Source organism: Giraffa tippelskirchi, chromosome 3, assembly GCF_054371585.1.
Source record: "Giraffa tippelskirchi isolate mGirTip1 chromosome 3, T2T-mGirTip1v1.2.pri, whole genome shotgun sequence".
Taxonomy (NCBI): Eukaryota; Metazoa; Chordata; class Mammalia; order Artiodactyla; family Giraffidae; genus Giraffa; species Giraffa tippelskirchi.
The window spans coordinates 30,276,699-30,290,440 of NC_137277.1; the positions used below are offsets into that span (position 1 = coordinate 30,276,699).

The window sequence follows — 13,742 nt, forward strand, 5'->3', positions numbered from 1 at the left end:
ACTTCCCACTGCCTCCCATCCTCACAGGAACCCTGTGAACTGGACACTAGCTCTCCCCACCTCACAGTGAAGAAATGCAAGTGTGGAAGCGTTAAGTCAACTTTGTCCCAAAGTCTTGGCGCTAAGTAGAAACCCTGGGGTCCCCTCACTGCCAGCTCCAAGCCCCCGTGCTCCCTGGCAGCTTGTTCCAGGGCCAAATGGCCCTGTCAATTCCACTGACACCTGCGTGACCTTCGTGGCTCTGTTTTCTCACCTGTGCGATGGAGACAGCGTGTTTACCTGCTGTGGGCATGATCACAATGACAGGAGGAGATTCAGCTGGTAGTGCTGGCGCACAGTGGACCCTCTCTGCCTCCACGGAGGGCGCCCAGCTTGCTCCTGAGAGCAGCTTCCGAGGCAAACTCTCCTTTCTGTGGAAGAAAGGCAGGTGGCGCCATTGCTCCCGGGGACCTTCTGGGTGCCATGGGCACCTTCCTCCCTAACGCTGCTGACCTTTCCTCTTCTTAGGCTGAGCTTCGGAGCACCCAGTTAGACCTGGAGCGGAAACTCAAGTTGAATGAAAATGCCATCTCCAGGCTCCAGGCTAACCATAAATCTGTCCTGGTAAGTCTGGCCGGGGTCACCTGCCGGGCTTTGACACACCTGGCTGGCTGCTGCTGCTGGTTCAGTCAGGCCCACCCGGAACCGTGGGACTCATCCACAGGCCCGGCCTCCACCTCTGCAGGCCCCTTAGGTCTTATCATCTGATGGAAACTGGGGGTACAGATCAGGTTGGCTACACCGTAGGGTGGTGTCACCTTGTCACTGGGATTTGCCGTGAAATTAGTTCAAGGTTCAGAACTGGCAAGTGATTTACTTTTAACAATAGAAAGTAGAAGCAAACTAGTCTTGTGATGTGTGCATGTGCTAAGTCGCTTCAGTCGTGTCCGACTCTGCGACCCTGTGAACTTTATCCCACTAGGCGCCTCTGTCCATGGGATTCTCCAGGCAAGAATACTGGAGTGGGTTGCCGTGCCCTCCTCCAGTCCTGTGATAGCTCTGGCTTATTTGTATATTTGCATATGCTTTTTTGACCAGGAGCAAATGGTATATGTGGGAATCGAGGGGAGTGGTTAGCTAGAGCTCCAGAAATTATGCATAATCTTGGCTTCTTCCACCATGAGAGGGTGTTCGGCATGAGATTCTCACCTGTCCTAAGTCCTGGCAGACAGAAAAGAGAGGTGAGAGCGGCTGGATTAGTGGATGGTACTGCGGGTTTGAATCCTGGGTCAGGAAGATCCCTTGGAGGAGGAAATGGCAACACACTCCAGGATTCATGCCTGGGAAATTCCATGGACATAGGAGCCTGGTGTGCCACAGTCCATGGGGTTGCAAAGAGTCGGACATGACTTAGTGACTGAACAACAACAGCAGCTTGATAAGGCCAATGGTGTGTGTGTGCTCAGTCTGACTCTTTGCGACCCCATGGACTTTAGCCCACCAGGTTCCTCTGTCCATGGCACTTCCCAGGCAAGAATCCTGGAGTGGCTCTCCATGCCCTTCTTCAGGGGATCTTCCGGACCCAGGGATTGTACTCAAGTCTCTTGCGTCTCCTGCATTGGTAGGCGGGTTCTTTACCACTGAGCCATCTGGGAAGTCCCATAATGGTATGCCAGACTACTTAGTTTTAGTTTCTCTGGTTTCTGACCACTTTCTGTAATAAACTCTAAGTGGACCCAAACAGTTTCACAAAAGCTTCTCATTAGTGGCAAGCCAATAAACACAACTCAGAGGAGAATGCAAAACGTGTGCCCTTTGGCAGTTAGGAGCAGCAGCATCTTTGCATATGAAGAATGATTCTACCTCTCCATCCATTCATCCACCCATCCATCCACCCCTCCCCCAACCATCCATCCATCCATCCATCCACCCACCCACTCACCTGTCAACATCAGTAGCTAAGAACTACCAAAGATAAGAGGAAACTGTTGAAAACAACGTGGATTGAAGTTGTAAATATGACCTTGACTAAGGCATTTACTAAAGACATGGAAGGACAGACTCCCACATACACAGGTGCCATCAGACAAATCCCTACTATTCATCACATGGAGTTAGTTGTACATATTTTTGAATGTGGCATTCCATTCCACACAGGTAGGCTTGTCCTGCAATGCTTAGGTGCTGTGGTCACCTTCACATGCCCTAAACGTTTTGTGCCTGGCCCAGACACCAGAGGATGTGCTTTCAGCTCAGATGGATCCAGTGGGCAGTTTGTTGTTGTTCAGTCACTAAGTCGTGTTCGACTCTTTGCAACCCCATGGATTGCAGCACACCAGGCCTCCCTGTCTTTCACTATCTCCTGAAGTTTGATCAAACTCATGCCCATTGAGTCAGTGATGCCATCCAACCATCTCACCCTTTGTCGTCCCCTTCTCCTCCTGCCCTCAATCTTTCCCAGCCTCAGGGTCTTTTCCAATGACTTGGCTCTTCACATCAGGTAGCCAAAGTGTTGGAACTTCAACTTCAGTATCAGTCCTTACAATGAATATTCAGGGTTGATTTCCTTTAGGATTGACTGGTTTGATCTCCTTGCTGGAGAGTTTGATCTCCTTGGTGGGTAGTTTAGCTGGACATAATGAAGTGCTGAGAAAGCAAATTCATGCTACTGATTTGTGCAAAGAAGCCAAATTATTAATTTATGGCAAGAAATATGACTATCAAGTACACTGAGCAAGTCCATTGTCCAGGCAGGAAGACTGATGTCACAGACTTGAAGAGCAACCTGACTGTCAGAGCTGGGCTCAGCAGACAATGCACAGTCTCGTCCGATGGATGAGAGACAAAGTTAATGAAGAGCAAATAAGGACTCACACCCCAGGGAGTCCTTCTTGTTTTATGGAACCCAGGATTCAAATGAGAATAAAGACTTTCTTTTATAATAGGAAATTGTTCCCTAATTTGAGGGTTTCTTGGGTTTGTATTGGAATTCCCAGGTGGCGCTAGTGGTTAAAAATTAACCTGCTAATGCAGGAGACTCAGAAGACGCAAGTTTGATCCCTGGGTGGGGAAGATCCCCTGGAGGAGGAAATGGCAACTCACTCCAGTATTCTTGCCTGGGAAACACCATGAACAGAGGAGCCTGGCAGACTGCCGTCTGTGGGGTCACAGAGTTGAACATGACTGAGCACGCACGTGTGGGTTTACATTTCTGTGTTGAGCTTTGATAAGGTTGGTGCTTCACTAATCACTAATGGGTTCTTCATCGGTTCTCCCCCACCCCCTCGCCACTAGATGTCCGTGTCAGAGGTGAAGGCCGGGGTGGAGGAACAGTTCAGGGAGCTCCGTGCTGCCATGACGAAGGCCCAGGCCGACGTGATGCTCTTCCTGGAGGAGAAGGAGCAAGCTGCCCTGGGCCAGGCCAATGGCATCAAGACCCACCTGGAGTACCGGAGTGCAGAGATGGAGAAGGCCAGGCAGGAGCTGGACAGGATCGCTGCCATTGGCAGTCCCGTGCTGTTCCTGGAGGTATGGGTCACTGCAACACCGGAGCCAGAGAGACCCTCACTCTGCTAGGTCTGCGGTGGATGTGGCAAGGCAACCACCCTGTTGATAAATGAGGCAGAGAGCAGCAGAGAACAGGAGTAGGAAGGAGGTCTGCCCAGAGCGGAGAGGCCGGACCAGGTCGTGGAAGATGCCTTCTATGTGGTCAGGTGCTGAGCTGGACCCATTATATTTTGTGAAGTACACGGCCCTATTAGCCCGTGTCACAGATGCAGCAGGTGCTGTATTGAGTAGGGCAGCCCTGTTTAGGAAGCACAGAAACCAGGTTCTGCTGTGTTTCTTTTCCTGTAGGAGTACTGCAAGTTCAAGAACATGGAGGACAGCGCCTTCCCCAGCGTCTACATAGGGCTCAAGGACAAGCTGTCAGGCATCCACAAGGTTATCACGGACTCCACTGCCCACCTGATCCAGCTGCTGCAGAGCTACAAGGAGAAGCTCCAGGAGTTCTCTAAGGACGGTGAGACACCAGGGCTTGTGACATCTCTGGAGGGGTTGGTGGGGGAGGTGGGAGTCAGGGAGGGAGAACAGAACAGGGGTGGAGAGAGAACATCCCATTTTCAGAGCCGTCCTCTGGTTGGACCGTGCTGCTGGTGGACACGTACCTTGATGATGTTAACTTACAACTGAGATCAGACAACATGGTCTCGGTATGCGCTTGGCCCGCATCTCCACTCAAGTGCAGACTAACTTCCGAGGTCACTGATGCCTATGCTTTCAAGTGAAACCCAGGTCAGGCTGGGATCTTTCCTCAGCAGTTTTTACTTCGACGTGGTCCATTGAGCAGGATTCTCTGAAGCGTGACTAGTGTCTGGTCCCTACCTTCCCCAGGAGGCCCAGGGAAGAGCAACTGAAGTGGGGGGTTCCTGTTCTTTAGGTTCTCTTGCCCACCTGGACAGGTGAGCATTCACAACTGTTTATTTTCTAGAGGAGTACGACATCAGGACTCAGGTGTGTGCTGTCATTGAGCACAGACATCGGACCTCAAAGCCCGAGCCCTGCACCAGGCAGCAGTTCCTCCAGTGTAAGTCGTGAGCCGCCCTGCTTTCCCGGGTGTGGATGCGCATGTGATGCTTTGGAAGCAAAGATACCATCTTTCAGCAGGTTTCAGGTTGCTGCAACTTCAGGTCTATCTCCAGAGGGTACATTTAAATTTTAAATAAGTTGAATTTCAAAAAAAAATTAGAACTTTTAATTTTGAAACCATTTCAGAGTTAAAAAAAACATTGCACAAAAGAGGACCAAGAATTCTGATACACCTTTTTCACCTCGCTTTTCAAAACGTGAGCACTTTGCATAACTATGGTCCATTGATCCAAATCAGGAAGTGAGCATTGCTGGCTGGCATTTATTCAGATTTCACCAGGGTTGCTCCCAGTGTCCTTTTTCTGGTCAGAAGCCCAGTCCAGAGTCACAGATGTTTTCTGGTCTCCTTAGCTTCCTTCAGTCTGTGTCCAGTCCTTTAGTCCTTCTGTGTCCTTCACAACCTTGGCCCCTTTGAAGATCCTGGCTGGTTACCAGGTGGCTCCCTTTTAAGTCTGACTTGGCTGGAATTACCTAGCCCATTGTCCTGTCCTGACACGGAAGTGTCCTGGTCTGTTGGCATTTTTAGAAACACTTATTTCCAATCAATACTTGCTCATGGTTAACAAGACAGGGGAGGTCTCGTCTCCTGGGAGAGGAAGGACGTGTCTGGGTAATCAAGGCTCATTTTTCTGACTTTTATCTCTTTGGAACTCACTGTTCAACCCTGCTTCTGTTTGCTTTCTTGGGGTGAGCTCTGACTGGCCGACTCCTGAACCCTGTTTGCTCTGGTCTTGACGTGGAGCCTCGGGTTTGCTGACCCCGTTCTTGCCACAGCTCCTCGTCTCCCCCGGGACCTCTTTGTTTCCAGTTTCCTTTATTTATTCTTTCATGCTTCCGGACAGCAGCATATCTATGTTTTACAAACAGATAATACAGTTAATATAGGGGCTTCCCAGCTGGCTCAATGGAAAAGAATCCTCCTGCCAATGCAGGAGACATAAGAGATGCAAATTTGATCCCTGGGTCAGGAAGATCCCCTGGAGAAGGGGATGGCAACCCACTCCAGTATTCTTGCCTGGAGAATGTGATGGACAGAGGAGTTTGGTGGGCTACAGTCCGTGGGGGTTGCAAAGAGTAGGACATGACTGAAGTGACTTAGCGTGTGCACACATAGTTGATACAAGAAGCCAACTGACGTGGAGCTGCTGCATGCGTTGGGGGAGATTCAGGGGTGGCTTAGATGGGGGTGAACGGGGTCTCTAGGTGGGACTTGGGGCTTCCAGTGTGAGTTGAGGGGCAAAATGAGGGATGGTGGGGCTAAGAGAAATGTCAAAATAACCTGGAGTGTGACTCGAGCATTTGGGTGTGTGGAGGTGTCCTCTGGAGCCAGGAAGAGAATATCTGTGTACATGCAGGGGGACTGCTTGAGAATTCCCCTGCTAAATAGTGGCCAAATATTTTAACAAATGAGTGAATCAGATGTGGGTGTATGACACTTGCCAACACTGCATAGAAAAGCACCTGAATTTCAAGACGTGTTTGTCGAATGAATGAAAACATGAGCCCATCGGTAAATTTTATTTCTTGATTCAGTTCAACAAATAATACAGTAAATGGCAAGCAGTTTGAGCTTCAAGAAGGAAGGAAGGAAGTGGGGGTGACTTGTTAAAAGGTGTCTGGGACTACTTACCATGTGTGTGGGAGAGGGACCCCCTCCCCCCGCCCCCACCTAGCAACTCCCCCAGACATGGCTGGGCGTCCCAGGATTTAACTCTGTCCTGATGCTGTCTGCCTGGAGGTGGTGTCAGAGCCCACCAGACGGACGCCGCTTCAGATGCCAGTCACAATTATGGGGCCCCAGAGGACCCACAACTTCTGTCTGACTTGGCTACAATCCAAGGCTCCCAGGACCCTCCTTGGATTCGAGCATTTGCTAGAACAGCTCACAGAATTCAGGGAGACACTTATGTTCACCAGTTCATGAAAGGATGTGAAGAAGGACACAGATGAGCAGCCAGAGGAAGGGAGAGATGCTCAGAGCGAGGGCTGGGAGGGTCCCCATGGAGGTGGGGTCAATTGCCTGGTGGATGTTTGTCAGCCTGGAAGTGCTCAGAACCCCATACTACTGGGATTTTGGGGGGGCTTTATCCCACAGGCATGATGAACCACTTCCAGCCCATCTCTCTTCCTAAGAGAAGAGGAGTTAGGGCTGCGAGGTCCAAGCAGAGCTGGGTCATGACTTGGTCCTTCTGGTGACCAGCCAGGCCCACCCCTCCATCCCCACACACAGAGTCACCTTGTTAGAACAAAAGACACTGGGACTTCCCTGATGATCCAGTGGCTAAGACTCCGAGCTCCCAAGGCACCGGGCCTGGGTTCAATCCCCTGTCAGGGAACTAGACCCCACATGCCAAAACTGAGATCTGGTGTAGCCAAATAAATAAACACAAGACGAAACCCCCCAAACTCTACCTCTTAAGAAAAAAAAAAGACATTTGTTTAACCCGGGAAATTACAAGGGTTTCAGGAGCTTGTGTCAGGAACTGGTCTCAGCATGGGATTTTCCAGGCAAGAATACTGAAGTGGGTTGCGATTTCCTCTTCCAAGGGGATCTTCCTGACCCAGAGATCGAACCTGTGTCTCCTGTGTCTCCTGCATTGCAGGCGGATTCTTTCTAGGCAAGAATACTGGAGTAAGTTGCCATTTCCTGCTCCAGGGGATCTTCCTGACCCAGGGATCAAAACTGGGTCTCTTGCGTCTCCTGCATTGGCAGGCAGGTTCTTTACCTCTGAACTGCCTGGGAAGCCCGTCAAAGACCAAACATTAGAACAAAAGATGGTGCTAGTGCTGTTACCACTCAGGAAATTACAGGGAACTCTGAGCTGGGAGCCAGGGGCAGAGACCAATCTACAATTACTATAAGTCACAGAGTCCCACTTGTGTTCTGTTTCCTGGTTTTCACCCACCTCTTCTTCGGGCGGGGACGGGACCTGGGTAGACAGGGAACAGCGGGATGGATGTCTTCTCATCCCTTGGAGGCTGGTTAGGTGTGAGTCAGCTGTCAGCCCCTGACCTTCTATGTCCCCCCCAGATGCCTGTGACGTTGTCTTCGACCCCGACACGGCACACAGGTACCTCCGGCTGCAGGAGGACAACCGCAAGGTCACCAACACGGCGCCCTGGGAGCACCCGTACCCCGACCTGCCCAGCAGGTTCTCACACTGGCGGCAGGTGCTAGCCCAGCAGAGCCTGTACCTGCACAGGTACTACTTCGAGGTGGAGCTCTTGGGAGCGGGCGTCTACGTGGGCCTGACGTACCAGGGCATCGACCGCAAGGGCGAGGAGCGCAACAGCTGCATCTCTGGGAACGACTTCTCCTGGAGCCTCCACTGGGACGGGAAGGGGTTCAGGGCATGGCACAGCGATGCGGAGACCCCACTCAGCGCCAGCGCTTGCCAGAGGCTGGGGGTCTATGTGGACTTCCCTGGCGGGGGCCTCTCCTTCTACAATGTCGAGCCTGAGACCCTGACACTGCTGCACAGGTTCCAGTGTAAGTTTTCAGAGCCTGTCTACCCGGCCTTCTGGCTTTCCAAGAAGGACAGTGCCATCCGGATAGCGGATCTGGGAGAGGAACCCGAGAAGCCAGGGCCGGCCCCGGTGGAGGCTGCTGCCTAGAGGCCGATCCAGGTCTCAGACCTGTGCTGACACACAGACAAGTGGCAGTTTTCATTGGAAGACTGACTGGGGGTTTGTGCCAGCGCCTGCTGGCTTTAGAAATCACGTGAGGATGAGGGGAAGGGTCTCTGGTCGCCGCCTTGGGCTCCTCACTGCACTGGTCCCCATATTCGCAGTAACCCTCAAACCCTAGGTCCTCCTCACACCCTCAGTCCCCCTCACCATCTTCTTATGATCTCGTCCTGTCTGCTTGGGTGGACCGTACACTGTGCCCAGAGGTGGTCACCAGGCAACTTCAGAGCAATCAGAAAGACTGCAGAGGAATCAGAACCAATTGCTAACCTTGTCTCACTCCTGTGTCCCCTGTTCTGAGCGCCTCCTGGGCCTCAGTCCTTGAGACCCTCTCGGCAGCCCCGTGGGGAGGTGCTCAACCACCCCCACTTGGCGGACGGGCAGGCTGCGGTCCAGGGGGTTAGTGAACTCACTTAGGGTCACTGTGGTCACGTGGCGAGTGAGTTGCCGAGCTGGGATTCAAACCTGACATCGAACTTCTAATCACTACCCCACACTCCCCTCCTCCTTAGATTACAGGTGTTGTGTGTAAGGGAATAAACTATAAGGTGAACCGCATTTGTGAGCATGGAGAGTCTGACAGCCTCAGTGGTTTTTCATGCCCACGTCTGATGGGCCTTGCAGCTGTGCTGTGACAGAGAGCTCACTACCTCACAGGCAGCTCTCCTGGCTTGGGCACAGCAAGAACTGCAGGACTGTCTACGTGGGGTCCATGTCCTAGTCCCTATGACCTTGGCAGATGGCCCTAGCACCTCTCTTCTGGAGCCACCTGGACGGTGGGGACGTGTCTAATTCCTTATCCAATGGGCAGTTGTCTACACACTTGGGTGTCAGGATACATTTAACAGGAGGCTTCCTGTGTGCTGTTTTCAGTCTTGCATGAACTCTATGTTCCTTAACAGCACCTGAATACAGGTGCCAGAGAGCTGGCAAGCCGGGGATAATAGAAATTCATGTATCTCATTCGTATGGAAATTCCATATGGTGAACAACAGCCATTTACAAGTCTCCTCCTTTTTGATATGTAAAGTTACTTTTACAACCCCCTCTCTAGAGAATAATTCTAGCCTTCGGCTTTCTAGATGACTTGTTAGATTTTTGATCCCATCTCTGCTAAAAAGGGCTATCTTGTAAGAGAGTATATATATGCCCACAATATGTTGAATAAACGCCTTTGTTCCACCAGAGCACTGGTCCCCTGTGTCTTTCTCTCTCTCTCTCTCCGTTTCAGGCTGCTTCCACGGAGCACAGGTGTCCACCATGTCTACTTACTTGCCCGGGCTTTCAAGACCTCTTCGAGAGGGCGCTCTGAGCCTACGTAGACGGTGCTAGCTCTTTGTCCTAGAGTTATATTGGCATACTGTGTAAACCAGGGAATATCAGCCTCTTTTCTTCCTTCTTTTATTTTCTTATCGGTCGACTCTGTACCCCCCAAGTTCCGGTCCATTAAAGGACTACAACACTTGGGGGTAGCTCTCATGGGTCACCCAGGAATATGCATGTTTTCACATCCTGTTTCCCGGTTTGCAGATCTTTTACGCCTCTGATCACTTTCTCTTCCTTTCGACAGATTGTTCCCTAAAATTAAAGGTGTCCTTAGTCCTTATTCTTGCTCAATCATGTCCAACTCTGCAACCCCATGGACTGTAGCCTGCCAGGCTCCTCTGTCCATGGGATTTCCCAGGCAAGAATACCAGAGTGGGTTGCCATTTTCTTCTCCAGGTGATCTTCCTGACTTGGGGATCGAACCCACGTCTCTTGTGTTTACTGCATTGGCAGACAATTCCTTACCAACATCAAATCTTTAGGCAAATGACAAACTGTACCTGAAGTCCCTTCTGGGATTCACTGGAAATATAGCTTCTGGGTCTTTTCCATGACCTGTGTCAAGGCAAGCCTCTTCCTCTTTGCCCTGTCTGGTGGTCCTGTCTCAAGAGCACGTTATTTCAGCATCACTTGACATGTTTCCAGAGACCCTATCAGACATTTGAATCAGAGGATTTACATAGTGTAGGATTTTAATTTTCAAACTGAATTTTAAATTTTGGAATTTTATTGACTTTTAAAAAATTGGAATTGTAAAACTCATCACATCACTGCTGCTTGTGGAGATAGATTTGTTTCATGATCCTACCAGGTTATAACAGCTCTCCTTCCTATCCTGCAGAAATTGGTGACCTTTTCTTAAATCTTACTCTTGTTGATACATAAATTGGTTAGTCTTGCAGTCCTCAGTCAATACCTTTTGGTTTTAGTTATTCAATAAGTCGTGCATCAGTGTGAGACTTCCCTGGCAGTCCAGTGGTTAAGACTTCGCCTTCCAATGCAGCGGGTGCGAGTTCAATTGTTGATTGGAGAGCTAAGATCCCACATGCCTCATGGCCAAAAAACCAAGACATAAAACAGAAGCAATATTGTAACATTCAATGAAGACTTAAAAAATGGTCCACGTCAAAAAAATCTTTTAAAAAAGTTATGCATGAGTAGAACTCTTCGATAACGTAGTCCACCTCTGCACCTTTATGCACTGGACACCATGAAGGACTTTTTCAACGGCCAAGGTCAAGATACACTATGTCAGCACTTCCTTCTAACAGTGCTCTGAAAGGAGAAAATGAGATCAGCTTGGCCACCATGTTTTTCTTAAACCCCCGTAGGTTGTTGATGCTTCTTCCCTAAATGCTCACAGACTATTTGATAAAGCATTTTAGAATTCAGGTACAAATTCACATCTAATCTGCTGTTTCTAGAATCCACTTTATTTTTCTTTTAAAAAATCTAGACAATTTTGCCTGTCTCCATCCTCCAGCATTCTCCCTAGTTTCTCAAAATTTACTGCCTGGATTTCAGTCACGTTGGTAAATTGTGCCAGTGTTGTGAGATGTCATTTGTTTAGGCCACACTCAGACTTATAAAAGGAACCCTCTGGGTGTCTCCTCACCTGTCTTCAACACCAGCTTCTCTTTTTGTTCACTCATTAAGGGCTTCCCTGGTGGTTCAGGGGTGAAGAATCCGCCTGCAATGCAGGAGACACAGGAGATGCAGGTTCGATCCTTGGGTCATGAAGATCCCCTGGAGGAGGAGATAACAACTCACTCCAGTATTCTTGCCTGGAAAATCTCATGGACAGAGAAGCCTGGTGGGCTGTAGTCCATGGGGTTGCCAAAGAGTCAGACACGACTGAGCGACTATCACTTTCTTTTTCTTTCTTTTGGTTTGAAGACCTTTTTTCTTGGTGTAGAAAAGTAGAAGTTGCTCAGTTGTGTGCAATTCTTTGTGACCCCATGGACTATACAATGGAATTCTCTAGGCCAGAATACTGGAGTGGGTAGCCTTTCCCTTCTCCAGGGGATCTTCCCAACCCAGGGATCGAACCTAGGTCTCCTACATTGCAGACAAATTCTTTACCAGCTGAGCCACAAGGGAATCCCAAGAATATTAGAGTGGGTAGCCTATCCCTTCTCCAGGGGATCTTCCTAACCCAGGAATCAAACCGGGGTCTCCTGCATTGCAGGTAGATTCTTTATCAACTGAGCTATCAGGGAAGCCCCTTCTTAAAAGTTAGTAACACTCAGTTTTGCAATGATCAAAATTGATTGATCATCACAGCAAAACTGAGTGTTAGGAACATTCAGTTTCTATCATTGCCTCAAGTGACAGTCATATCTTCTTTTCCTTGGTCCAAAACTGAAAATTGCCTAAAACAAACAGATAAAAAATAAAAAGATAACAAAGGCCAGTGTTACGTTCTCTGTCATTTTTTCCAAGCTCGGTCAGCATGTGCCATTCTTCTGTATGTCATATAGGAGCCTCCACTGTCTCTGGCAGCTCCTTAAGCACAGACGGAATGTAGGCCTCACACTAGGACACCCCACCAGGCAGTGTTAAGCACACGTCTTCTACGTCTTCTACGATGAGAACGGGGCCTGGAGGGGCTGTAGGGCTTGCCCAAGGCCACAGCTCCAGTAAGAAAACAGTGGGGGATTCCAGCCCATCTCTAACTCCCAAGGTTGGGCCCTCAAGCATGAAGTCAAGGCCGAATTGGATTGTAAAACTGCTTCTTTCATGTATGTCAGCCCCACAGATTAAAACCTAATTTATTTAGGCCTTTAGGAACAAGCTGCTGCCAGTCTGTAGCATTTCTGGGGGTAACGTGCCCCCTATACAGGTGCTTTGGGCCTCTCTGCTCTGTCTGGCCTTCCTGGTGGACCAGAAGCTAATCCGCTCTTGCCTCTTCTCCAGGCTTTAGCTGTTAGCACTGATCTCCTTCTGGGCCTGATTCCTGTCTTCACCCTAACCTTTTACAAGACCAGCCCAACCATGACTCCCACTGCCTTTCTCTAGCGGTAGCTAGTCTCCAAATGTGGGTGCTAGAAATGCTCATGCCATTGCCTGCCTTTTGATGGTGTTATAGTTGCTAAGTCATGTCTGACTCTTTGCGACCCCATAGACTGGAGCCCACCAGGCTCCTCTGTCCATGGGATTCTCAAGGCAAGAATACTGGAGTGGGCTGCCATTCCCTTCTCCAGAGGATCTTCCTTCATTGGCAGGGGGATCTTTTACTGTCTGAGCCAGTGGGGAAGCCCTGCTTTGCATGTAATACCTCATTTAATCCTCACTGCTGCTGCTGCTGCTAAGTTGCTTCAGTCGTGTCTGACTCTGTGCGACCCCATAGAGGGCAACCCACCAGGTTCTGCCGTCCCCGGGATTCTCCAGGCAAGAACACTAGAGTGGGTTGCCATTTCCTCCTCCAATGCATGAAAGTGAAAAGTGAAATGAAGTTGCCCAGTCATGTCCGACTCTTTGAGACCCCATGGACTGCAGCCTACCAGCCTCCTCCATCCATGGGATTTTCCAGGCAAAAGTACTGGAGTGGGGTGCCATTGCCTTAATCCTCACACTGACACTGAAATAGGAACTACAGTTGTCTCCCTTTTAGAGATGAGGAGACTGAAGCATAAAGGGTTAAGTAATGCACCTGTGTTTACAGACCTCATGAGCAGCTGGGCTGTTGTCCAAACCCAGGGGTCTGACCCCAGACTCCCCACTCTTCTCTACTCGGCTCTGGTGCCTCCAGACACCAGGGTTGGCGTGTGATTGAGGCTGGAAGAGACCCCAAATATATGCTCAGGCCCAGTGACATTTTTTTCCCTGAGGAGTTTTACCTGCGGAGATTTCCAGTTAGGATTCTTTTTTAAAAAATTATTATTTATGTACCATATTATTTGTATTTACTTTGCTGTGGTTGGGTCTTTGTTGTTATTTATTTACTTTATTATTTGTATTTACTTGGCTGTGGTTGGGTCTTGGTTGCAGCCCTTAGGATCTTCCTTGTGTTATCAGGGATCTGTTGTCACAGTGCACAGACTCTGTAGTTGTGGTACATGGGCTTAGTTGTTCCTCAGCATGTGGGATTGTAGTTCCCTGAC

At 49.6% G+C, this 13,742-nt stretch overlaps 1 protein-coding gene across 13 annotated transcripts in view; it reads left to right on the top strand.

Annotated features, from left to right (window-relative positions):
* The window catches only part of TRIM16 (tripartite motif containing 16), a 49,379-nt gene that overhangs the window by 34,894 nt on the left and 743 nt on the right, over window positions 1-13,742 (top strand). For 12 of the 13 annotated variants that reach the window (XM_081583887.1, XM_081583894.1, XM_081583895.1 and 9 more), the window contains 5 exons: window positions 508-603; window positions 3,274-3,507; window positions 3,835-4,000; window positions 4,469-4,564; window positions 7,658-9,500. In XM_081583887.1, coding sequence (XP_081440013.1) covers window positions 508-603; window positions 3,274-3,507; window positions 3,835-4,000; window positions 4,469-4,564; window positions 7,658-8,241 — 1,176 coding nt within the window. In that variant the 3' untranslated portion in view covers window positions 8,242-9,500. Of the gene's footprint in view, window positions 1-507; window positions 604-3,273; window positions 3,508-3,834; window positions 4,001-4,468; window positions 4,565-7,657; window positions 9,501-13,742 lie in introns of those variants that run through there. The other variant, XM_081583893.1, reaches the window with a different exon arrangement.